Raw genomic sequence first — 27710 nt, forward strand, 5'->3', positions numbered from 1 at the left:
TTAACACAAACAAAAAACACTTGCCTATGTATAAGGAAATAAATAATGTCATACAGGAGTTAGGAAAGTATCTTCTGCTGAAGCCATGAAAACGCACAGAGGTCCCAGTCCTGTTGCTCATTTTCGGTTTTGTCAACAGAAATAGTATAGTGAAAATCCTACTGCAGAGGATTCTGTACATAAAAAAAGCTAGATTAAGTATAGGGAGAGATTTATTTATTTATTTATTTATTACGTTTGTATCCCACATTTTCCCACCTATTTGCAGGCTCAATGTGGCTTACATAGTGCTGTAAGGCGTTAGCCAAGTCCGGCAGAGAAACAGGTGATGTTGTGGTCGAATAGGGTACATTAGAGTCAGGCACAAAGGGGTTCGAAGAGAGGGAAGATTATATAAATGTCCAGTACGATCGTTGGTTTTACTGTGTTGTAGAATGTAGGCATTTATGTTGGGTCAGTAGGGTATGCCTTTTTGAATAGGTTGGTTTTTAGTGATTTCCTGAAGTTTAGATGGTCATAGAATGTTTTTACTGCTTTTGGTAGTGTGTTCCATATTTGTGTGCTTATATAGGAGAAACTGGATGCATAGGTTGTTTTGTATTTGAGTCCTTTGCAGTTAGGGTAGGGGAGGTTTAGTTATGTTCGTGATGATTTGGTTCTGTTTCTGGTTGGTAAGTCTATGAGGTCTGACATGTATCCTGGGACATTGCTGTAGATAATTTTGTGGACCAGGATGCAGATTTTGAAGGTAATACGTTCTTTAATTGGGAACCAATGTAGTTTTTCTCGGAGGGGTTTAGCACTTTCGAATCGTATTTTGCCGAAAATCAATCAGTCTGACTGCTGTGTTTTGGGCGGTCTGGAGTTTCTTTATGAGTTGTTCTTTACATCCCGCATAGATTCCGCTGCAGTAGTCTGCATGGCTTTATTTATTTTATTTATTTATTGCATTTGTATCCCACATTTTCCCACCTCTTTGCAGGCTCAATGTGGCTTACAATGTGTCGTTGTTAGTAGATAGTAGATTAGGAGATAACCATTAGTGTTACATAAAAGTAGCAATTTAAAGAAGAAAATATAAGTAGAAAACATTGCTGATTATAGGTAAAGGTGTAGATGTCGTAGAGAATAGCGTGATCAAAATTTAACAAATAGATATAAGCAAGAGCATTGTTGATAGTAGGTAGGTTGCGATGTATTACATTTATAGTTGCTTCTCTTTTTGGTATGCCTTGTTGAATAGGTGGGTCTTCAGGGATTTGTGAAAGTTAATTGATTCATAAGTAGTTTTTAAGCTGCGTGGCAATGCGTTCCATAGCTGTGTACTCAGATAAGAGAAGTTAGTCGCATGCGTTAGTTTGTATTTTAGGCCCTTACAACTGGGGAAGTGCAGATTAAGGTTTAGTACCATTGATTGTATAAGATTGCGAAATATTTCCCTCGGAAAGAAAGATTTTATATGTTTAAGTTTCCACATTGAGTGGAACATTTTCTTTGTACTTGGCTCTCAAGAATAAGGTTATGGTCAATTGTGCCACCAAGTATTTTTAGGCTATCTGAGATAGGAAGGGTGTGGTTTGGGATCCAAATTATACTACATTTTAACTACTTGTATTTGGCAAACTCAGCTAACAGCACATTAAACAGTCTTAGAAATATGTGGAGATACTTATCACTTTCTGACAGAGTAATATTATTATATCATTCTAATGAACAGAGAATAGTTCTGGGACCTTACACCTTGGGCCTTTTTTTCTCTTTCAGCCCTGCTGCCCTTAGGCCTTTCTTGACACGTCCCCTTTCCATAGAACTAATGGGAGCTTTGATATGGGCTGTGGAGTGAGACAGGAGTGGATGCCTGGGAAATGGTGCTGTGGGAAAAAGACTTTGGACAAACCATGCTTCACTTGCCAGCGATCAGTCTCCCATCACTTACTGCTGGGTCTAGACTCTAGTCTAACTGATTGTGAAACAGGCTTCACAGGCAAACATTGAGCTCATCATGGCTCTTGTAGACCTGTGATGTAGCAGTCTGTACATGATCACTTACACTATAGAACTGGTGTAAATGCTCACGCCTTGATTGGCGAGATGCTTGCATATCTTCTAGTATTCTTTGTTACATGCTGCCCATAGTACATGCTATCCAAGATATGTCCACACTTAGCAGAATAATGCGTATATGATGTCTGTTTCATACGCTGTGCGAGCAGATGTGACCATGTCTGCCCACTACTGATTCATTTACGTTGTCTCTCAATTGTCTATCGTTTCAAATTTAAAGTACTTTTGCTAAACTTTAAGGCCCAAGTTACTTAAGTTGGCATCAGTAGTTATTCTGTACACTCCTTCAAGATTGAGTTATTTCATTGACCATTGTTTGGTTTGTCCCTTCCTGGCTATCGCTCATCTATACTCTACAAGGCAGAGTGCATTTTTCTTCTTGTAGAACAATCTCCCTAGAGAACAGTCCCTTAAATTTTTAAAGATATCTCTAAAAACTCATCTCTTTTGCTTGGCCTTTGAGGACTCTGGGCTAGGAGCCTAAAGTGATATGAATACTGGACCTGCATCTTTCTCTCTCCTGCTGTAACCAACATGAATGCTGTCCTCTCTGACATGAATTGTGGCTCTCCTGTCCATTATTGTAGTTCCTTTCCTGTAATTTGATTTATTATATACTAGTAAAAAAGGCCCGTTTCCGAAACAAATGAAACGGGCGCTAGCATGTAGTTTTTTTTTTCTCCTGTAGTTTTTCCTTTGAAGAGAAAAGCACTGTATGAAGTGGCGCTGTCTTTTCCCGGGGTGATTGAGGTCGGGGAATCCTTGAGGTGGGTTAGGGATTGCCTTATGCCGGGGATGTTTTTTGTTGGTTGGCGGGAGAGCAGCACTGTCTGGGGCCGTCGGTTTTAACGGTATTTTTGGTCCTTGTGGCAAGCAGCGGCATCTTGTTTTGGGTGGTGTGGTTTGCGGAAGGGAGAGTACGCCACTCTTTCGGTTTGTTATAGGGCAGCAGCGTAGGAACGATGCAGGAGGAATGCAGGATGAATGCGCAGCGGGAAGCAGCGCGGTGTGTGCATCCTCGAGGTGGGTGACGGGTTTTTTGAAGTGGGGGATGGTTTTGCACGTCCTGGGTTGCTTGATTCGTGAGAAGGTGAAGGGGGGGGAGGTGTTCCAGTTATGTGCACGTGCGTGATAATGTTTTTTTTTCTTTGTTGCCTCCGGTTTTGTATATTGAAGGAGTTAGCAGTTTTGCATATTCAAGCAGTTTGCCAGCCAGTCTGTACCGAATCCTAGGCTGGGGAGGAGTAGTGAAGTTTCCCTACTCCTCCCCCCGCCTGGGTCAGTCTGTGATGCAGGCTAGGTCGGGTTTAATTTTTGCAGGTGGCGGCACACGTCGCAGATGGCGAGGGGCACACTTCTTTTTTTTTTTTCTTTGTTGCCTCCGGTTTTGTATATTGAAGGAGTTAGCGGTTTTGTATATTCAAGCAGTTTGCCAGCCAGTCTCTACCGAATCCTAGGCTGGGGAGGAGTAGTGAAGTTTCCCTACTCCTCCCCCCGCCTGGGTCAGTCTGTGATGCAGGCTAGGTCGGGTTTAATTTTTGCAGGTGGCGGCGCACGTTGCAGATGGCGAGGGGCACGCTGTACTCCTGTTTCCCCGGGTCCAACAACAATATTTGTGTACATACCCAGTGCTGGGATATTCTCTTTTTCCAGCGGCGTTCGTCTGCTCTCTGTGCTGCTCAGACAATGAGGCATTCTACAGCTGAATGCTCCTCCCTTCTTCTGTTTTTTTCTTCTGATAGGTGAGTTCTATGTCGCATTCCGTTGCCTGGTAACAGTTCTGCTTTGTTAGTGGGCAAGCCCCTTCTGATAGGTCCCTTCTGATAGGTCTGTGTTATGTCGGATGGCTTCACCACCATGAAACCATGAACCCTTTATCGTGTGCTGAGACTTCAGAATCTTTGTCCTCAGAATGTTCACGGTGCGTTTTATTATATAAGATTGTAAATAGGTTTGAACTGCGTGCTAGCTAAGGCGGTATATCTAGCAGTGGTGTAGCCACGGCTGGGCTCACGTGAGCTGGGGCCAACCCAGTGGTGGCTCATATCATTGGTGTAGCTGACGGGGATCCCCGGGCCCTGCCAGTTGAAGAGTCCTTTCTGCCTGGAGTTCCCCGAGCAGTCTCAACCCCATTATAGTTAGCAGCATGTTTCCAGTCACTGACACCAGCACTGCCCCCCCCCCCCCCCCACACCTCTTGCGCATACTCAGTTCAATTGGCACCACCACGCATTTGGACATGGGGATACTGGTAGAACACAGCATGCACGGGGAGACAGTACCAGTGTCGATGGCTGGATACGCGCTGGTGACTGGCGCGGGGATGAGACTTGTCGGGCCTCGGAGGACTCCAGAATATTCTTCAGCTAGCGGGGCCCGGAGATCCCTGCCAGCCAAGGTATTTATCTTTACAGGGGGAGGGGATGGACAAAGAAATGTGTGGTTCATGCCCACCCAGTCCATCCCCAGGCCCACCCAGAAATTGAGGTCTGACTATGCTGCTGATATCAAGTGCCAATAAACTAAACTATTGTTATTTACACATGTATGTTTGAACAACTAGAATACCAGCATTTAAACATGTATTTGCTGCCTAAAGCTTCATAACTTCTGATAGAATTGGCTCCTAATTGCCCACTACCCTTGGGGCACTGTTATGACAATCACTGTTGCTCTCTGGTCTGTTCTGAGTCAGGGTCACCGTCCTATGCTTAGGTAATTCTGCCTCTTCACCAGTGGAAGCAGGAAAAGATGGATGTGGGGTGTGTGCATCTAGACTACATGCACCATTCCCATGCAGGACTGATTTTGGAGTGGAGGGTGTAAATGGAACAAATGAATAGGGCCCCAGCACCACATGGGTCCCCATTGACAAAGCTGTATGATGTCACTAAGGAGGAGCTTCAAGATGCTTGGCAGTGGCTGGCCCCACTCCTTAGTTTCTGCCCAGTGTCTCATGATGGCCTCTAGCTCTCATATTATCTCTCTTCCAGCCTCTGTAAACATTACTCCTGCACTGTTCTTCCTCAGGCTTCAAACTTACCATGCACTGTTTCTGACTGACAATGCAAGCCTATAGGTTTAACATTTTTGCTTAGTGTCTTATGCACAGGCTGCAGTGGGATACCTGACTAACACCTGGACAGCTGAACAACACCTGTGCACCTTTGCTTCCCAGTCAAAGAAAGAGCTCACTGGCAGGTGATCAAAAGCAAACAAGGGTGCTAGAGGCCAATAGCGCCGTACTAGCACCTACATTTGCTCCCGCCCAATGATCACAGCCGGCGAGCCTATATAGCAACAAGCTCACCAGTGCTGAATGCAATGTGCATGCAAATGTATGCTAAACAAGGCATTACCTATTCCTTCCTAATACTCAGTGGGCAGTGCACCAAACAAGGGCGCTGCTCCCGCAGCAAACCCTATACCAGCTTGGAGCTGGCATTTGGATTTGCCTAGGCATTAGGGAGGAATGGGAGACCCTGTCCAGCATGCATTCATATGCTCATGGGTCCCACCCCACACACAAAAGGGATAGGAGGTTCGGTGGACCTCCAGACCTCCCTACCCTACCCTCCCAACATATGGCTGGAGGTCTGGGGGACCTCTGCCCCCCATCAAAAAAGATAAAGTCCCTGGTGGTCCATTGTGACCCTAGTAGCTCCCCACCCCCACCTGACACAGGGGGCGGACCTCCAGACCTCCCTACCTTCCTGACACAGGGCTGGAGGTTTGGGGGCACAAAAAAAGATAAGTTCCTGGTGGTCCAGTGTGACCCTAGTAGCTCCCCACCCCCACCTGACACAGGGGGCTGAAAGTCTGGTGTACCTCCAGACCTCCCTACCCCCCTCCCCCGACATAGGGATGGAGGTCTGGGGGACCTCCAGCCCCCCCCCCCCACAAAAAAGATAAAGTCTCTAGTGGTCCAGTGTGACCCAAGTAGCCCCCTCCCCCCTGACACAGGGGGCTGAAAGTCTGGTGAATCTCCAGACCTCCATACTCCCCATCAATAAAGATCAAATCACTGGTGGTATAGGGTGACGCTAGTAGCCCCTCCCTCCACCTACCCTAGTGGCCTAGTGCCACCCAAGCACCCCAACCCTCCCCATACCTATAAGCTGGAAGAGGGAGTAGCACCCCCTCTTCCTGTGAGCACCGCCTTCAAAATGGTGGTGCCCTACCCTGCCCGGTGCATCTTGGGATGCACTGGGCAGGGCTTCCCTACCGTATAAGGGAGTTTCTCCCCCATGATGAAAACTAATAGTGCAGATAAATTTACATACTTAGTTTTGATCGTCAGGGCTTTAAGAACAGCACGGGGAGTTTGATCATCAGCCCTCAGGGTTTACCCTAAAGGGGAATTATGTAGTTAACATGATTATGAACTATGAGATGAGCCAAGCACAAAACGTTGTAGGTGCAAAATTGCATAATCCCCAAGATGCAGAAAAATGAGTTATGGAAGCTGAATGTTTTCTCAGTACCTTCCCCGGTAAATCAGTTGGAACTATTCCAAGCTAGCAGATAGAGAAATGGAATTAACTGTCAAGACAAGAAAAACTACCCACTGTTAAAAAAAACAAATGAAGAGCACAAAGAGAACTTAAAATATTCATCTCTTCCCTCTCCAATTATTTGGGCTGAAGACAAAGTTATCATGATTTAATTTCATTTTGTTACTGCTATCGTGCTTTGGGGTCAATAAAATAAGCTGTGTATTATAATTATGCTCTGCGTGGACATCTGTGTGGCCATTTTTATCAAAATGATGCCAGACAGGTGTCCCTGTCCTTTGTTTTTTGCTTCTAAGTTGGGCATTTCATTTTGGAAAATGGCTATTCATTTTGGACGTTCTCAGCACAAAAATGTCCATCTGACAGCCATTTTCAAACAAAACCTAGATGTTTTTCCTGTTTGAAAATGGCTGTGAGATAGATAGGGGTTTTGGACATTATAAACATAATGAGCATTCTGACTTAGACGACTTTTTGAAAATGCCCCTCAAAATGTGTCAGGTTCTGTTGGTTGGGTTTATTTTTTGTTCTACTGAAATAGCCATGAACAGCTACTGTACAAAATGTACTTTTGATTACTGTTGTGTGAATGGTTTTGCCTGGGGCATATGATGAAGATATACAAATAGATTAAGACTATAATTAACGTACATTAGGTAATCCATTTTTGAAAGGACACATTATCCTGACCATAATGTAGTGATCTTAATCTACATATTTGTGAACCTTAAGTAGGTTGAATCTTTTTACTAATGCGTGTTTTTAATGTATTTTTTTTAAACATTTTGTCAAGACAAAACATGCAGGTTCGTGATGTTGAAACTGTCATCTCTCAGAGTCTCATTCCCTGACCATGAATTCCTGAAAGAACTCCAGCATGCTAAAGCTTGCATATTTTGAAGGAATACCATAGTTGCTTTTTAGGTGTTTTTCTTCTACATTTATTTTGTATGCTACAACCCCCCCCCCCCCCCCCCAAATCTTTCTTTTGCTGTTGTCAATTTTATTTTCAGTTGATTTTGATACTGAGTAGGTAGGTGGGAAAAAGACCAATAAATCAACCAATCGGTCTTCCCTCATGTCTCTAGAAAGTTCCAGCTGCTCTCTGATCTGTGCTCTGCCATTCAAGTGATTGGTCAAGCTAGGATCAGTCAGAGCAAAAAGCAATAGGATGTCCTGAAAACTCTTTGTTTTGATCATTGTTCCCTCTAAGCAACATGCACACATTGTACTGCACAACCTTTTCTTAGTCCTTGCACATGGAAAAACTCCATTCATCTTTATGTGGCACAAGCCTGTGCTTTTTTGGTGGCCACATGAAGACCACAGATCATGGCATGAAACAGACATGGCACATCAGACGCAGCAAGGACACTGTCCTCTATAGGAGCCAGCTCTGTGGTTACTAGTAGGTCCTTAGCACACCTAATATCTACAAGCTCCTTCATTGTATCCAGGGAGGGGTGATTTGTATTGGTTTTGGCACTCCCAATCATTTTGAAATGTTGGTGCCTAGACTCCTCTCCCCAACCCAAGCCCAAGTTTCTCTGATCCCCTTCCCCCTTCTAAACTATATCCTCATTTTCTATTCCCCCCAACATCTCCAACCCTGCTCCTTGTTCTGACCTACAGAAATGCAGCTCTTTTCTTTGACAGAAAAGTTTAAAACATAGTAGGATGCGGCGGGTAAATGAAAGAGAGACACAAGAGTAATTTTATTTTCAGCTCTGATATTAGTGGTCTCATTGATTAGTGTGTTAAGGTTAATATGTTTTCAGGTCTATTCTATTTTATTATTTATGCTTTCAGAACTACGTTTTGGAAGAAGAGCATGAAGTTTGGGTTTGGAGAATGGTCGTCTTCAAAGCTATTGTCTAACCTGTACTTCCTGGTGTGATTAACCAAGGGCCTGGCTCTGAGTGTTTTTAGCGGACACGTGGAATGTTGTGACCCATACAGATTCTTTGTTACAAGTGTTTCCTTAGCGTCCCTCTGGACCGGCCCAGGATTGGACTGATGGGTTGTACACGCCTTCCAGCAGGTGGAGACTGAGAAACTTCTGACTCTAGAGAGCCAATAAGAGCCCTGGCCATGTGACCCTAGCCTCAGTATTTTCTCAGTCTCCAGCAGGTAGGAGGTGAGCCCATTAGTCTCTCTCTTTCTCTAGTTAAAAAAAAAAAGTCCTTCTGTGCCTGAGGAATCTAGTTAAAGAGGATAGGTAGATAGCAACTTGTTTCCTCTCCAGTCTCTGGGGTTCTAAACTCGGGAGTCCCCGGGTCCCTCCCCCACTTCATCCCCATCTCCCTTTGGTGTTGTGACCCATACAGATTCTTTGTTGCAAGTGTTTACTGAAGAAAAAAAGTTGTTTGCTCTCTCAAGAGACAGTCGCTAAGCTGAGTGAATATGAAGGGAGGTTTTGCCAAACTGAGGCCCAACTCTCCAAAATGGATTCCCAAGTGCAGATTTTTCAAGTAACGATAAAAAGGGCAGTTTGAGTTTGCACTGGCAGAAAGAGTCATTGGAGAATGTGATTAGATCCAAAAATCTTTGATTTTCAAATTTTCCAGACACGTTTATGGGCTCATGTTCAAAACAACAAAAAAAAAAGACCAAACAAAGTCATAAGGTGGTAAATGAATGTTTTTCTCTGAAAAGCGTCCAAGTTGCAATTTTCAACACTCCAATTTTAGATGTTTTTCTCCAAAGTTTGTCCAAATTCCAGAGGGGCTTGTTGGGGGGGGGGGGGGCGTATTTAGGGTGGGTCCTGAGTGTCACCAAAAGATAAATGTTTTTCTGCAATAATGAAACAAAACAAAAATGTCTAAGACCAAAATTAAGACATTTTTGGCTAGACCTGCTTCAGTCATGACTAAGTGACCAAAAGGTACCATAAATGATCAAATGACCAATGGAGAGACTAAGGCATAACCCCCCCCTTACTCCCCCAGTGTAGGGTTACCATATGGCTCCAGAAAAAGGAGGACAGAGTGAGCCAGTCCGGATTTTACTTCCACTGCTTTCAATGGAAGTAAAATCCAGACTGGCTCAATCTGTCCTCTTTTTTCTGGAGCCATATGGTAGCCCTACCCCAGTGGTCACAGACCCCCTCCCACCTCTCTGTGATGGTATATACCAGGCTCTATAACATCTTCAAATATAATGGCCATTCTTGTTAGAGCAGCAAGCAGGTCCCAGGAGTAGTCTAGTGGTCAGTTCATTGGACTGTAGAGAAGGGGCCCAGGCCCATATCCCACTCTAACTGGTACTCTTGTGGTAGAATGTGTGAGCCCTCCAAACACCACTAAATCCCTACTGTTCCTACATATAAATGACATCTGCAAGCTTGAGGGCTATTATAGTGGTATACAGTGAGGTACAGTACGTTTTTCTCTGTTCCTGGAGGGCTCACCATACAATATAAGGGCACTATGGTGAGATATGTATCTGGGACCTTTTATGTGAAGTCCACTGCATTGCCCTTCAGGCTGCCCCACTGCTCTGTTGGGATGTCTGTGTGGCCAGTCTACTAAGAATGATGGCCCCCAAACATCCCAGTTTTGGGGGGATTTTCTCTTGGACATTTTTTCCCCAAAAATGTTCCCAAAAGAAAAATGTACTTTGTTGATTCTGCCTGTGCCTATTCCACTACTACTACTACTACTACTACTACTATTTAGCATTTCTATAGCGCTACAAGGCGTACGCAGCGCTGCACAAACATAGAAGAAAGACAGTCCCTGCTCAAAGAGCTTACAATCTAATAGACAAAAAAATAAAGTAAGCAAATCAAATCAATTAATGTGAACGGGAAGGAAGAGAGGAGGGTAGGTGGAGGCGAGTGATTACAAGTGGTTACGAGTCAAAAGCAATGTTAAAGAGGTGGGCTTTCAGTCTAGATTTAAAGGTGGCCAAGGATGGGGCAAGACGTAGGGGCTCAGGAAGTTTATTCCAGGCGTAGGGTGCAGCGAGGCAGAAGGCGCGAAGTCTGGAGTTGGCAGTAGTGGAGAAGGGAACAGATAAGAAGGATTTATCCATGGAGCGGAGTGCACGGGAAGGGGTGTAGGGAAGGACGAGTGTGGAGAGATACTGGGGAGCAGCAGAGTGAGTACATTTATAGGTTAGTAGAAGAAGTTTGAACAGGATGCGAAAACGGATAGGGAGCCAGTGAAGGGTCTTGAGGAGAGGGGTAGTATGAGTAAAGCGACCTTGGCGGAAGACGAGACGGGCAGCAGAGTTTTGAACCGACTGGAGGGGGGAGAGGTGACTAAGTGGGAGGCCAGCAAGAAGCAGATTGCGCTTACCAGAACTGGTTCCTTAATTCCCCTGATGTAGCATCATCAGTGTTAGCCTGACCCAGAACAGCTCAAACTCTGCCCCTCGCTGACATCAGGGAAGGGCATCAAGGCTTAATGAAGTCAGGCATGATGCCATAGAAGAACTGTGAGGGCAGAGCTCTGAAGACAAATAGGAAGGATTTTGGAGTTTGCTGGTCATGTATGTTGTATCCCTGATTCCTGGCAACTGAACTTGCACCAAACCTGTATGCAGAGATATATCGATATCCAGTATGCAAATAAAAGCTAAGTGGTACTATTTACCTATGCTAAATGTCTGAGTGTTGTCTGCACATATCTTTGGGGAACCAAGAGAACTGTAATTGCAGTGACTATCAGTATAGACTGCCAGCTAACAGTGAAGAATTTACAGTGGCTGCCTAAGGACCTGGACAGGCAAGCAGGATAGCCTGTGGGCCAATGGCAAAGAGCTTGTAGTAAAGGCTGTCTAATGACTTGGCTGACCACATAGGCTGTGAGTTAGTTGAGCACAGAGCTCACAGTGTAGGCAGCTGCCTTGCAGCTCACAAGTACAGCCTGTGTAGAGGCTAAAAAACATTATTTTGTTTCCGCAATAGAAGCTGCTCCCTTAGAGTCCAAACAGCTGTTTTCTGTAGTAAGACATCTTACAGCCAACCCTGGATTGGTTACTTCATCCCCTGAGTCCAATTTAAATAGTCAGGATTTTGCAATAGGAATTCAGGATAAAATAGCAAAGATTAGTGTCCAATTTGACAAAGAAACAGAACCTACTGAGATGATCTGCCCTCTGCAAGAGGATGAGCTTTGGAAGAGTTTTTCATTAGTTAATGAAGATCAAGTGATGAAAACAATGAGTAAGATTACTAATTCACTTTGTCCTTTAGATTATTGTCATCCATCTTCTCTATCTATGAAGCTACAAGTTACTAAAATAGTTAGGGAAGTATTTTTTAAACTGAAAATGGTGAAAAGATTACGAGATCTTCTTAGTCCTTCCTTAGATTGGTTGTTCAAAGTGATGCCATGCTTTGACTATTGTAATAGTTTGTTGGTGGGTTTGAATAAGAATCAGTTGAAAGCTTTTCAAATAGCACAAAGTGCTGTGGCAAGAATTGTCTCGGGTTTCTCATGGTTTTGTCATTGAAAGAGCTTCATTGCTTCTGATAGAACAAAGAATCATGTTCAAGATCTTATTACTGGTGTTTAAGATTTTAAATAATTTAGACTTACCTGTTATTGCTACAACATTACGTCGCTTAGGTCATTCAACTCAAATTTCTTGGAAATACCATCCGCCCTTTTTACCTCGCCTCACCCCACGCGTGGAACAAACTCCCCGAGCCCATACGCCAGGCCCCCTCCCTGCCCATCTTCAAATCTCTGCTTAAAGCCCACCTCTTCAATGTCGCCTTCGGCACCTAACCTCTACACCTCTGCCCAGGAAACCTAGACTGCCCAACTTGACATTTCGTTCCTTAGATTGTAAGCTCCTTTGAGCAGGGACCGTCCTTCTTTGTTTATTTTGTACGGCGCTGTGTAACCCTAGTAGCGCTCTAGAAATGTTAAGTAGTAGTAGTAAAATGATTAAACTTGAAGAGTGTTGGTCCTCAGTGTTCAAGGTCCAAAGCTCTAGCATGGCTTACCATCCTCATTGAGAGTATTTACAGTATATACTGCCTAGACCTAAGCAGTTTACAATTTTCTTTTCCAGGTACTGGTACTGTCCCTAATGGGCTCATGATCTAATGTTATATTGTACCTGGGGCAATGGAGGGCTAAGTGACTTGCTCAGGGTCACACAGCGCTGCAGAGGGAATTGAACCCGGTTCCCCAGGATCTCAACCCACTGCGCTAAAAACACTAACACACCTTAGTAAGCACAGCCCTAGGTCTTTATGAGCACTCATCAATATGAAGAGCCTCAAATTCTTGCACAGATTTTAAAATGATTTGCTGCATAACAGGTGATCAGTAAAGGGTTTCCAATTGAAGACATTGCCTCATAGCATGTACAGCTCATAAAAGAGAGCACCAGTGTTCTGAATATGTTGAAATAACCTTTAATGCAATATCAGGTAGAGCTAGACAGTTACAGTAATCAGGTTTACATAGTATTAGAGTGACCTACAGATCTAAAATAGATGCACTAATTGAGGTTAAAAAAGAAGGCATCAATCATTTTGTTTAACTGCAAACTACTTGCCTAATATTTTTGAAGTAGAGGCGAAACATGGTTTATTCTTTTAGCACGGCAGAGAAGTTTTAATTGCAGTGTCCTGTGTCCAATCTGTGTTTCCTTTCTGAAGAAATTGTCTATGTCCAATTCTCTTCTTTCATTGAAAAGCCCCTGGTTCTACACCTGAGGCAACTGGGTTTTAGAGCACATCACAGTACCAAGACTGTTCTCACTGCACTTCTGAGCGAACTCCTTCTCATTTTGACAAACATAACGTTGTTTCAGCAATTTCTCTTGACCTATTATTCTCTGTTGCTTTCTTGTCTCACTGCACTTGGGCTATCAGGCTCTGTTTTCTCTTTGTTTTCTTCATTTTTGATAAGACATTCATATCGGTAGTCACTCCCACTCTTTCTGCTTCCCCTCAACCCCTGATCTGTGGAGTCCCCCTGGGCTCTGTTCTCTCTCCCTTTTTGTTTAATCTGTTCATAAGTCCACTAACAACTCTTATACAGTTCTTCGGAATTTCTTTTCACTTTTACGCAGACAGTATTCTCCTATTTTTCCCAACTAATCCATATTCGCCCACACTACAACCACTTCAGGACTGTTTAGAAGCAGTTCATAAATAGCTCATAGAACATAGGCTGGTTCTAAATAAAGAAAAGACTGTCGAATGCTGGTTCACTGGGTATGGTTCAACTCCTAACTTCCCTTTAAATCTCTTTGGCACCACTGTCACTCCTTTAGGTATTTGGGCGTTACTTTGGATTCTCGACTCACTTTCTGTACACAGATTTCCCAACTATGCAAGTCAGGTTTCTTTATTCTCCAACAACTCTGACTGGTTCGAAGTTATTTCAATCATGATACATTTCATTCACTTATTCTCTCCCTTCTGATGTCAAAAATTGATTATTGCAACATAATATACCTAAGATCTCCTCGTTATTCCCTAGCTTCACAATCTGCTGCACTAACCATTAGGCCACTCCTCCATTCCATTGTAGAACTGTGCAGAGTTTAAATGAAATTTGAAAACCTCCCATTCCCATTCCCCCTTCTGTTCCAGCAGGCTTTTGGATGTTAAAGAGTGAATGGAATGAATGGAGAAATATGACATCAGTATGCCTATGAGCAGAGTTTTTGTCGAGATGAAGCATTATATTTATGGTTATTTTGCATATTTTATGTATGTAAGATTTTGTTGTGTTTTATTTTGTAAACTTTTCTTATGTATGTTGATTTGTTCACCACCAAGTACTTTGGGATTGTGTGGCTATATAGACATTTTCTTATAAAACCAAGCTGACAGAAATCACCAACGAAATCAAGCTCGGCCTGAACATCATGGATTCATGGGCAAATGCATTTCAACTAAAACTCAATAAAGAAAAAACTCATTGTCTCATCCTCTCATCCCAACACAGCGCGGACATCCCTACAAGTATCAACACCCCAGATCACACCCTTCCTATCTCAGACAGCTTGAAAATCCTCGCCGTTACAATGGACAGGAACTTAACACTAGAGAGCCAAGTGGCATCCACAACAAAGAAAATGTTCCACTCAATGTGGAAACTCAAACACGTGAAGCAATTCTTCCCGAGGGAAACATTTCGCAACCTAATACAATCAATGGTACTAAGCCACTTAGATTATTGCAATGGAATTTATGCGGGATGTAAAGAACAAACCTTAAAGAAACTTCAGACTGCTCAAAACACGGCAGCTAGGCTTATATTTGGTAAAACGCGATTTGAAAGCGCAAAACCCCTCCGCAAAAAACTACACTGGCTCCCAATCAAAGAACGCATCACCTTCAAAATCTGTACCCTGGTTCACAAAATCATCTACGGAGAAGCCCTGAGTTACATGACAGACTTGATCGACTTACCAATTAGAAATACATCCAAATCAACACGATCTTATCTACATCTGCACTACCCAAGCTGCAAAGGACTTAAATACAAAACAACTTAAGCATCTAGTTTTTCCTACATAAGCACACAACTGTGGAACACATTACCAAAAGCCTTGAAAATGACATACGACTACCTAAACTTCCGGAAATCACTAAAAACCAGCCAGTTTAAAAAGGCATACCCTACCGATCCAACTTAAATGCCTAATCTCTGCAACACAACCAAACTAAAGCACGTAATGAACATAACACAACTCTTCCGTTCTCCGATTCCCTAATGTGGCTGTGCCACATGAACTTGATCTTACCATAACATCACCCTGTATTTGTTCACACCGGAGCCTGCAAAGGCCTCTCTGGTACTATGTAAGCCACATTGAGCCTACAAATAGGTAGGAAAATGTGGGATACAAATGTAACAAATAAAAATAAAACTTATTTAGGTTCAAAAATGGCTATGCTTGCCACTCGATTTGGATGTTTTTAGCAACATGTCCAAAATTAGACTTAGACATTTTATCGAAAATGCCCCTCCACTTGTTTTTGGGGGGAATTGCTCAAGAAATATTTTCAATATGAATTTGGACATCTCTAAGTTACACTGTTTCTTCTGAGAAATTGAGGAGAAATTAAGCAGAAGGTGGCTTAGATGTATTGGTCTATTCAGACAGCCTTGAGTTATCCAAGGGAGTCTTTTACTAAAGCTTAGCTCAAGTTATCTGCAGCAGGGCCCATAGGAATAAAATGGACCCTGCTGCAGATAACTTGAGCTAAGCTTCAGTAAAAGACCCCCTAAATTTCTAGAATCATTTTTGACTGAGATTCCAACTAAGACTACCCTTCTAGTTTCCTCTCTTATCCCCTCCCCAGGGGCGTAGCCACGGGTGGGCCTGGACAGGCCCAGGCCCACCCATTTTCCCTCCAGGCCCGCCCATCTGCATCTATCCCTTTTGTCCAATGGAGGCAGCGCTTCCTTCCTGCCCTGTCTTCTCCCCAAGCTCCGCTGCATCGGTCCCTCCCTGCAAGTGGAATCCTCCTTCGCCGGTCGCGCTGCGCTGCCATGCACACGCAGCTACGCTCCTCCCCCTGCCGCGTCTATCTGGCCCTCTGTGATGCACTTCCTGTTTAGGGCCGGATGAACGCGGCAGGGGGAGGAGACAGGAGACGCTGGATGCAAAAGAAAGAGGGGAGCTGCTGGATCGAAAGAGGGAGAGGACAGAGTAGGGAAAGACTGGAGAATAAGAGGAAGGGGCATGTGGAGAACAAGGGTGAGGAAAAGATGAAAAGCCATAGGTGGTGAATGGACAGGAAACCCTGGCAAGAGAAAGACGAAGGAAAGCAGAATCTAGAGACTGGGAGCCACACAATGAGAAAAAGTAAATGGCCATACAACAAAGGTAAAGAAAATAATTTTATTTTAATTTGGGATAAAGTAATATGGTACCTGTGTTAATAAAGTTTCAGAGACCAATACTTCCTTCCTTAGGTCAGGAGAGGATACCATAACAGCGTTATGCTGACCTGAGACAGGAGGTTTTGGCCTCTGAAAGCTCATTGAAAAGGGTGTTAGGCTTTTAAATAAATTTTCTGAAACCTGATGCACTGAAAAGCAGCACTTTACCCCTTTGTGACAAATGCATCTGATTAGTGTGACTAAATTTTGCTGGGGAAGGGGGATAGAGAGAAAAGTTTGTGCCCACCCACTTTAGGTTCAGGCCCATCCAAAATTGGCAGTCTGGCTACGCCACTGCCCCTCCCCTTTTCAAAACCATGTTAGCGGCTGCCGGTGCAGTAATGCCAACACAGCCCATTGAAAGTGAATGGGATGTGTCGGTATTACCGAGCAGCAGTGAACTAGATCATATCAAAATGCTGAAATTTTATTTTCTTAGGAAAGACATTGCCTTTTGTGGGCAGAGGATGTTTCTCAGGTAACTCAAGCATGACGTAACACGATTTCTTCAAAGTTTTGGCCCTGAGAGTTACATTTTTCCTGACTTTCTATGCAAATGCCTGATTTCCTTTCACAGGAATAGGTATGTCTTTGTAGAGTCATTCAGTAGGAGGAATTGCTTAAAAGAAAAATGCCTAGTGATGTTTCTAAGAAGGGATAATTTGTGTATATGGGTATAGATGGTACTAGTGCTCTCCTAGATGATATTTTTTATTTTAAGTTTGTGCATATTTTGTAGGATCTCCCTTTTTCTGTTATGAGTGCTATGGCATTGGTATTTCCTTTGGGTTGTGTGTGTGTGTGTGTATGTGTTATTCCATTTATTTGGATTTATCTCACCCCTTTTCAGTAATAGCTCAAGGTGAGTTACATTCAGGTACAGTAGGTCTTTTCCTGTCCCTGGAGGGCTTACAATCTGATTTAGTACCTGAGGCAATGGAGGGTTAAGTGATTTGCTTAAGGTCACGAGGAGACGGTGGGATTTGAACCAGTCTTTACTGTTTGTTAGGCTGGTACTGTAACCACTAGGCTATTCCTCCATTCCTGTTAATAAATTTTAGAAATGCTAATTTAAAAAATATTATTGCGGGGCAAGATGGCGACCGAGTAGGAAGTTGGCGAAACAGCTCCGTTAACTCACCTTGTTCTTATGAGTCTTTGAGTTTCCGAAAATCTTTTTCATGCCTAAAACCCCAGCTCCCCCTGTACGACCTCAGTTGGGTCCGATGGACCGTTTCGCTATCCGAGGAGGAACAACAGGGCACAATACTTCGCTGCTGGGAGAAGCGGTGAGAGGTGAACCGCTCTCCCAGCTAGAAGGGGACATCACTCTGAGCCCTGAAACGCGGAGCCCTCCTGTGATGCCGGCAATGCTGCAAGATGGATGTCGTGGACTGCCTAGACCCTGAACAGGGGAAGCCAACCCGAGAGCAGGGGCAGACATGAGCAGTGGAGCGCCGATTCCAGTGATGCAGGAAAGCGTCGCTGTGAGTTCCACAGGAGGAGCAGGAATGGTAACAGAAGAGGTGACGTTCAAGCCTAGTGGAGAATTCCAGGAAATGAGCCAGCTACAGTTTAAAGTACTACCGAGGAGAAACCAGAAACTATTACCCTGGGGACAATATGGGACGCCTTGGTGAGTCTAGAAAATTCCTTTATTCAGAAAATTTCCTCGACCTTGGTAGCTACTCAAACACTCCCAGGTAAAATGTTAGAGATAGAAGAACAATTGCAACAAACTAGAGAGTTTGAACAAACTATCAAGGCAGAGAATGACAAGATTAAAGGCTGCCAAGCGGCATTAATAAAAGAAAATTTATTATTACAAAGAAAAGTAGAAAATCTTGAGAATCAGCAGCGAATGAAAACTTTGAGACTCATAAACTTTCCTAAAGTGACATCTGTAGCACCTTTGTTAACTTTTAAGAGATATCTCTCAGAAGTATTAAAAATCTCAGAACAATTGTACCCGCCAGTCTCAAGAACTTACTACTTGTTACCTTATAGTAAGAAACCCACTGGTCAAGCATTAACGACAAAGTTGGAAACATCATTTGAGGAGTTAAATGTAAATCTTTCTCAAACAATAGAAAATGAGCTGTTGGGTGTACAACCAGCTACTCTGATAGTGGACTTTGTGTTGCAACCAGATCGGGACTGGATCTTAAAAACTTTTTTCTCTCGCAGAGAGGAAATCTTTCTATATTGCAAAGTAAAAATATTTCCTGATATTTCTAGGCAAACACAGAAAAGGCGCCAGGCATTTTTGAAACTCCGTCCTCGAGTCCTCCAATTAGGAGGAATTTTTTGGCTCAATTTTCCTTGTAAATGTGTGATAAAACTTCACTCAGTTAAGTATGTTTTTTATGAAAGTGAGCATTTGCAGAATTTCCTGGATTCTAAACAGGTTTTGGCCACTACCCCATTGTTAGTCATCCCTGTAACATCTACTCCGTAAGAGAAGTAAGCTTGGTTTATACTCCTTCTAATTATCCTGAAATTATTGAATTATTGTTTGATGATAAATTTTTAAAGTGTGGTTTTTTTCCTTTATATAAATGCTTGATGATAAATCTTTGAATTGTGCCTTGCCCGAATTTTGGACTTGAGATGTAATTGTCGTGGATAGATATATTTACTTAATAACTATTTCTTTAAGATGGTGACATTACTCTTTCTGTACAAGAAATTTCTTGTTAATTATTTTGAAATTAATAAATAAAATATAAAAAATATATATTATTGCATTTTATTACTTGTTAAAAAGTGTCCAGACATGCCTTGTCTCAATAGATTTTGTGTTGTTTTAAATGTGATCATTTATTTTATGTGATGAGTAGAGAGGGAACTTGCTGCCATGTTCACTTGCAAAATAACATGTAGTGTAGTACTGCACACACAAACCCACGCCCCTGGAAAAAATTGAGGGAGCATTGGTTTTAGTGACTCTTTTCAAATATAACAAAATAATAAAAACGTGAAGGTGTGCATGTAATATTACTGGATATGATTGGGGCACAGTTGGATCATTTTGGTTGTGTGGGGTAAATTTTAAGGGGGCTTCTATGTCCAGGTAGCAAAAATGACACCTGTATCATAATCCCCTCTCCATTGCTTGAAGTAATTCCAAGCCAGCGACTTGAAAAAGAGAACTGTCTGCATTTGTAACCTTCCTTCAAACAGCAAACTAAGGAAATTGTCAAATCCATGAACATGAGAGCTACACTGCGGCCTGTAGCCCGCTCTAAACTCTCCCTTCACAGCTGCCTATGGAGGAACAGCAGCCTGAAAGAGAAACCCTACCTAATAACTGGGAAGCAAACACTCTTTTTTTCATGGTCTCTGTGACCAGCTCCGATTGATTGCGGAGCCCTCTATATATGATAGATGCTGTTACAATTTTTTTTTGCCTGTTCTGTCTCAGTCTTTATAATACACAATTTGCACCATTGTGCATCAGGGAAAAATTGTGGAATAAAGTCAAGTTTACTAAGCGACTTGGATAGACCACTGGTGACTCCGGCAATTAACCTCTAATTACCACCACGCTACCAGAAGTCCCACAACATATGGCGAATATTAGATCATTGTTTTTCTACTGCATGATAATACTATGGATAACAGGGTTACAACCTGCCTCAATCAACGAATGGAACAAAATCCCCATACTTATTAAAGCAAGATGATGCCCCCCCCCCCCCCCCACCAACTGGAAAGACCAAACTATAAAAACCAAAACAAACCAGAGATCAACACCCTAACCAATACCAAAAAGATAAGCATAAATAACAACCATAATAGCCACAACATCAAAAAGACAGAATGCACAGACATTTACAGACTGTTAAGTACGCTAACGTCAACATTGATACATATGTACCCATTCGTATAGGTTACATAAATGCGAGATCAGCGATTAACAAGTCAACCATAATTAGACTGGATTGAAACCAATCAATTAGGTATACTATTCATAACAGAAACGTGGCTCCAAATGCAACCTAGTCCTGCTTGATTTATGCCCTCCAGGATATAAAATAACACACATCAAAAGAACTAAAAAGAAAGGAGGCAGGGTTGCCTTAATATACAAATCCTTCTTTATAGTAGAAACCATAGCTGAACATATACCCCATATGACTGAAATCATGACATGCAAAATCACAGACTCAACATTAACTGATCAATTATACGGTATAGGGAAAGGGAAATGGGACTTGATATACCGCCTTTCTGAGGTTTTTGCAACTACATTCAAAGCGGTTTACATATATTCAGGTACTTATTTTGTACCAGGGGCAATGGAACATGACAAAACAGGTAAACGCCACAAATGGGGGGGGGGGGGGGGGGGGGGGGGGGCGGCATCTTAGCTCTGCCTCAGACAGCATCTTGCCTTGGACTGGTACTGACTGGAACTACTGGACAAAAATTTGAGTTATTGTGTTCTCTAATTTTAGGGCAGGATAGTGTAATTTAGACACCAAAGTAGAGCATTTAGATGTGTGCATTTAAGCCTGCTATTGACATGGTGTAAAAGGCCAACTTAAATGCTGACTTTGGCCCTAACTCTTGACACACTTTGTAGAATTGCCTCCTATAGTTGTTGCTAATTAGTAGGTGAAATCCGAGCACACGGATAAATTTGTGTTTTTATATAGAACAGCGCCGACTTAAAAAGTGAGAAATAACGTTCTGTTTTCTTATTTCAGCTGTGTTTGTGAAGAGCACCGATGAGGAATCCAAGCATGGCTGCGTTCAAACAACAGAAGGTGGAAGATTTCTATGAGATTGGAGAAGAGCTAGGGAGGTGAGCAATGTGCTTTGTTTTAAGTGGGAAGAGTTTGAAGTTCACCTTGATGTGCAAAGGGAGCTGAACTGATTGTTACAGCGGGATGTAAGAAAACATTTAGGCCCTTATGTTCAGAAGCAAATGCGGGCGCTAGAGGCCATTAGTGTTGGGCTGCCCTGAATGCTTAGAGCCGACGAGTGCGTGAAATAACGTGCTCCCTGTCTCTGAGTGCAATGAGCATGCAAATGCATGCTAGATAGGATATCAGCTGTTCCTCCCCAATGCTCAGTGGGCTGTGTGCCAAACACGGACATTCCTCCCATTGCAAACTCTACACCAGCTCAGAGCTGGCATTAGGAGAGTGCCAAGCCTTGGGGAGAGGGGTTGACCTCTTGTCAAAGCCGTGGTGGTCCAGTGGACCCCATACCCCCTACTCCCCAAAAGTCATATGGGTCTGATGGTCCAGTGGACCCCAGATCCCCCCACCTCCCCCCAAAATAAATTAAAACCATGGTGGTCCAGTGGGACCACTGGCCAGGACCCCCTCCCCTTTTTTTCCCCTACACCCTATTTATCGGGGCGGCATACAAGGTAAGCTTACTTTCTAGGCGTCATCTAATTGCTGTTTATGTCCTTCCCCTTTTTTTAAATTGTATGCTGCCCATATAGTATATACTGTTGGGTGGGATAATAAGTCTCAGTAAAACTTGAAACTTATATAAAGACACTCATTTTCTCCAGTGTTCTACTGAAGGGGTTAGGAGAGACTGTCTCCATAATCCCTCCCCCCCCCCCCCCCCCCCCCCCCCCCCAGTATTTTTTTTTCAACCAGAAAATGATACTGGTAACTGATATTGGGCTCTGTGACTGGTTGGGAAATGTAGAATTGTAGGTTTCTAAAATATCAGGCATGCTGGCACATACACATTCATTTTCTGAAATACCAACATACACATCCATTCCTGCATGTATTTTAGAAATGCTGTACATCAGCTGATCCTTTTCTAAAATGCTACCCAGATTGACACATCCTGGCCTGGACGTCTGAATTCTGTTTATATGTTCTTTCTAAAATCTGCCTTCACATCAATTTAACTTGAATTAAGTTGATTAGAGTGTGTTAAGTTTTAAGACACATTAAAATTTTTTTTTAACAAAATGAATATGTGAAACAAACTGAAAAAAAAAAATCATGACAGAAAGGAAAATAAACTGACAATAAACTGACATTTTTTTACCACATGCACATCCCTAATGAAAGTGCAGTGGCAGCCCCTAAATTGTGGAATTAATTATTCAACATTTGCGGCAAGTTCAACTGGTTCTTTCCTTCGGGGAAACAACTAAAAGCTTTGTTTTTCAGCAGGCTTTTTGAATACATTTCAAATCCTATTTTACTGTATGAAAGATTTTTATTTTTACTGATACGTCTATACATTATAGTCATCAATGTATTATGTATGTTAATATGTAAGCCGCTCAACATTGTAGATGGAACAGGTTATAAATTTTAAATAAATTCTAGCTCTGATAATTGTGAACGCACCTTGTAGAAAGTGAGTCAGCGATTGCGTAGCACTTTTTCACCCAAACTCTGACATTAGTGCTTTATCCAAACCCTGCATGTAGGGGGCCGACGTACTAGTTGCACTTCTGTGGGAAGTCAGCTAAACTTCCTAGCACTAAGGCTATAGAATGAGGGGCAGTATTTTTTGGTATTTGACATTCTCTTGTGAAGGGCTAGAAAGAGGAATTGTAGTTTTACTCTGATTTCCTTCAAATGGACATCTCAGTCTAGACATTTGGTTTACAGAGTTGGGATTATTTCTGAAGCTTTCACTTTGATAAAGATCAGTACCAGATCCCCCCCCCCCCCCCCAATTTATGTAACTTTACAATCCCAGATGCTGCTGACTAGAAGCTCTATATACACGTTTAACTCTGCAAGAATGACATGGAGTGCAGTAGAGGAGTGGCCTAGTGGTTAGAGCACTGGTCTTGCAATCCAGAGGTGGCCGGTTCAAATCCCATTGCTGCTCCTTGTGATCTTGGGCAAGTCACTTAACCCTCCATTGCCTCAGATACAAACTTAGATTGTGAGCCCTCCTGGGACAGAGAAATATCCAGAGTACCTGAATGTAACTCACCTTGAGTTACTACTGAAAAAGGTGTGAGCAAAATCCAATTAAATAAATTAACAGATCAAAAGGAGGCTCAGTAATGTTTGTGTGAAAAATGGCTTAGCTAAACAGTTTTTCCCCCAGTAATGCTGCTTTGATAGAAAGTTAGCAGATGTCCCCTCCGTGGATTCCCCTTCTAGGGTCAAAAATGTTCCTCCTTACAGTGTTTCATCTGCAGGGAGGAACATCTCTAGAATGATACTGAAAATAAAGGGGGGGTCAATATTCAGTGTGGTTTAAGCGGACAGGAGAGGCTTTTGCTTGCTTAAACCACATCGACCAAGCCATCCCCGGATTTTCAGCAGTGTTGTTGGAAATCCACTAGTTCTTGCTAGGCAGTCTGGGGGTAGAGTCAGCAAGAACTGGGAGTTATACTGGCATTGGTATTATTTAGTGCTGGTGCCTGCATAGCTAACCAGACAGCAAATGAGATATTTAGTGGCATTAAGTGGACTGTGCCACTGAATATTCCCTCTGATCACCTTGGCACTATCCAAGCATGCTGAGGTGATCCACAGGAGCAGAGGTTATCTGGTTAGCAGCGATATTCAGACCACTAACCAGATAGATAACTAGATACAGTTAAGTACAAGAAAAAAGTCTCTCCTAACTTTATCCGATTATTGCCACTAAACAGATAGTACTGCTGGTCAGTGCTGATTCCCATATATTTAGTGATGACCGGTATCAAGATACCGGTTCTGAATACCTGGCATTTTTTTTTACCCACACTGGCCCGCATTTTAAATAGCACTGACTGTGTGAGGTTAATATCAGTCATTATATGATAATCCCCCACAAACTTCACAATTCCAAATCCAATATCCTCATGTGAAGTGCACAATATGTTTGAGAGCAAAGTTAAAACAAGTCCCTAGTAAGGGGCTGACACACCCCTTATGCACGTCCCTTTGGCAGTATACCTGAGACAGTGTTCCTCAGCATCCACTTGGATCTGAAGGGAGGAGACAGCCCAGAGTGATATCACAGGAATGAGTAGAGTTCACTGCTCCATTCAGAAATTCAGCAATTGAAAAATATGGCAACAAAATTTTTGAAGAGTGAAAATACAATCAGATGAGTTTTACAGCAAGGTCCAATAGCTGGATAGCCAAAACAAATTTCAGGGTGGCCTCAGTCATAATTATCTGAAATCTGTTGGGTGACTTGCATAAAATGATTGGTTGTTTTAAATCCAGGTGCCATCACGATTTGTCTCTAAATGGCACTGCTGCTGGCACTCTCAATAGAGAGCAAGCATGGAGGAAATACTTCTTCATGGAAAGGGTGGTGAATTCGTAGAATGGCCTCCCTATGGAAGTGGTGGAGATGAAAACAGTATCTGAATTCAAGAGAGCTTGGGACAAGTATATAGGATCTCTAAGTGATAGGAAGAATAGATGGCATGGATGGGCAGATTGAATAAGCCATATGGTCTTTATCTGCCTACAGATAAAGACCATATCACCCAACAGATTTCAGATAATGATGACTGAGGCCGCTCTGAAATTTGTTTTGGCTATCCAGCTATTGGACCTTGCTATAAAACCCATCTGATTGAATTTTCACTCGTCAAAGATTTTGTTGCCATATTTTCGTTGTGGAAATCTTGAAAACCCAATTGAGTTGTGGCCCTCAAAGACTATGGCTGGCCACCCCTGATGTAGATAGTGTGAGATAATCTGTAAGGATTTTCAGCAGCAGCCACTCAAAATTAATGAGTATGGGCTTGCTAGGGCACTCTCCAATAAGGACTTTTGAATATCGGGTTGAGTGGGACTGAAAATGAAACAGGAAAGCTGATACCATGAAGACTTGTGTGTGGTGCTGCAGTTTTAGGGGTTAGAGAAAATAGCTATTTTCTCTAACCCCTAAAACTGCAGCACCACACATGCCTTGAGACCCTGTAAAGAGCTCCATCAGCTATATCCCTGAATGCTGCTGCTGCTACTACTACTTATTTCTAAAGCGCTACTAGATGTACGCACCGCTGTACATTTGAACATGAAGAGACAGTCCCTGCTCAACAGAGCTTACAATCTAATTAGGACAGACAAACAGGACAAACAAGAGATAAGGGAATATTAAAGTGAGGATGATAAAATAAGGGTTCTGAACAAGTGAATAAGGGTTAGGAGTTAAAAGCAGCATCAAAAAGGTGGGCTTTTAGCTTAGATTTGAAGACAGCCAGAGTTGGAGCTTGACGTACCGGCTCGGGGAGTCTATTGCAGGCATATGATGAAGCAAGATAAAAGGAACAGAGTCTGGAGTTAGCAGTGGAGGAGAAGGGTGCAGATAAGAGAGATTTACCCAGTGAACGGAGTTCCCGGGGAGGAATGTAGGGAGAGATGAGAGTGGAAAGGTACTGAGGAGCTGCAGAGTGAATGCACTTATAGGTCAATAAGAGGAGTTTGAACAGTATGCGGAAATGGATAGGAAGCCAGTGAAGTGACTTGAGGAGAGGGCTAATATGAGCATAACGACACTGGCGGAATATTAGTCGTGCAGCAGAATTTTGAACAGATTGAAGAGGAGAGAGATGGCTAAGTGGGAGATCTGTGAGAAGCAAGTTGCAATGGTCTAAGCGAAAGGTGATAAGAGTGTGGATGAGGGTTCTGGTAGTGTGCTCAGAAAGGAAAGGGCGAATTTTGGTGATATTATAGAGAAAGAAACGACAGGTTTTAGCAGTCTGCTGAATATGTGCAGAGAAGGAGAGGGAGGAGTCGAAGATCACCCCAAGGTTACGAGCTTATGAGACAGGAAGGATGAGAGTGTTATCCACAGAAATAGAGAATGGGGGCGGAGGAGAGGTTGGTTTAGGGGGAAAGATAAGAAGCTCAGTCTTGGTCATATTTAGTTTCAGATGGCACTGAGACATCCATGCAGCAATGTCAGACAGGCAGGCTGATACTTTGGCCTGGATTTCGGCTGAGATTTCTGGTGTGGAGAGGTAGATCTGGGAGTCATCAGCGTAAAGCTGATACTGAAAACCATGGGATGAGATCAGAGTAGCAAGGGAAGAAATATAGATGGAGAAAAGAAGAGGTCCCAGGACAGATCCCTGAGGTACACCAACTGAAAGTGGGATAGAAGTAGAGGAGGATCCACTAGAGCATACACTAAAGTTACGCTGGGAGAGATAAGAAGAAAACCAGGAAAGAACAGAGCCCTGAAATCCAAATGAGGACAGCATATCAAGGAGTAGGCTGTGATCAACAGTGTCAAAAGCAGCAGATAGATCGAGAAGGATGAGGATAGAATAGAGACCTTTGGATCTAGCCAGGAACAGATCATTGGAGACTTTACCAAGCACTGTTTCAGTTGAATGAAGGGGTCAAAAGCCAGATTGAAGTGGATCAAGAATAGCTTGAGATGAAAGAAAGTCAAGGCAATGGCGGTGAACAACACGTTCAAGTATCTTGGATAGGAAAGGGAGGAGGGAGATGGGGCAATAGTTGGAAGGACAGGTAGGGTCCAATGAAGGTTTTTTAAGGAGTGGTGTGACTACGGCATGTTTGAAGGCATCAGGAACAGTCGCAGTGGACAGTGAAAGATTGAGGATATGACAGATAAAAGGGATGACAGTAGGAGAGATAGTGTTAAGTAGATGGGTGGGAATAGGATCAGAGGAACAGGTAGTTAGTTTCGAGGAGGAAATAAGATGTGTAGTTTCCTCTTCAGTGATTTCAGAAAAGGAAGAAAAGGAGGCAGGGGTTGGAGGGTTAAGAGAATGGACTAGAGGGAAGGAGAGGTGGAGGTGACCTGGTTGAGAATTCAAGTTTAATCTTGTGAACCTTATCATGAAAGAACTCAGCCAGAGTCTGGGGGAAACGTGAAGGGGGTGTTGGAGGTGAAGGCACTTTGAGGAGAGAGTTCAGTGTGCAAAGAGACGTCGAGGGTTTGAGCCAAGAGAATTTGTAAACTGGATGTAATAGTCAGTGCGTTTTTTCTAGCGAAAAAGGTGCTGGTACTCAAATGCCAGGCCACCCTTCAGGGGTGGGGTGATCACTGAGAGACACACCCCACAATAGTCAGGCCCCCTGCAACCATCCACAGAATCAATGACAAGGTAGAATTGGTGTGTAGAGCCTGAGCTCTTTCATTAAAACTTGGGGACCATGGGTCAATTTTAGCAGACAATGGAAAAGGTGCCGTTACTCAGTACTCCCAAGTACCCCCTCAAAAAAAGCTCTGGTAGTAGTCCTGTTTGGCAAGTAAAAGAGCAGACTGGAAGGAGGTCAGCAAGAATTTGAAATGTATGAACATCCTCCTTTAATCTCCAACTATGCTC

The 27710-nt window shown here is 43.0% G+C and overlaps 1 protein-coding gene across 2 annotated transcripts in view; it reads left to right on the forward strand.

Moving 5' to 3' along the window:
• DAPK2 (death associated protein kinase 2) overlaps positions 1 to 27710 on the forward strand; it is a 250690-nt gene that overhangs the window by 37884 nt on the left and 185096 nt on the right. For both annotated transcript variants that reach the window (XM_030188175.1, XM_030188164.1), the window contains exon 2: positions 21160 to 21257. In XM_030188175.1, coding sequence (XP_030044035.1) covers positions 21181 to 21257 — 77 coding nt within the window. In that variant the 5' untranslated portion in view covers positions 21160 to 21180. The remainder of the gene's footprint in view (positions 1 to 21159; positions 21258 to 27710) is intronic.

Source organism: Microcaecilia unicolor, chromosome 1 (genome assembly GCF_901765095.1).
Source record: "Microcaecilia unicolor chromosome 1, aMicUni1.1, whole genome shotgun sequence".
Classification (NCBI taxonomy): domain Eukaryota; kingdom Metazoa; phylum Chordata; class Amphibia; order Gymnophiona; family Siphonopidae; genus Microcaecilia; species Microcaecilia unicolor.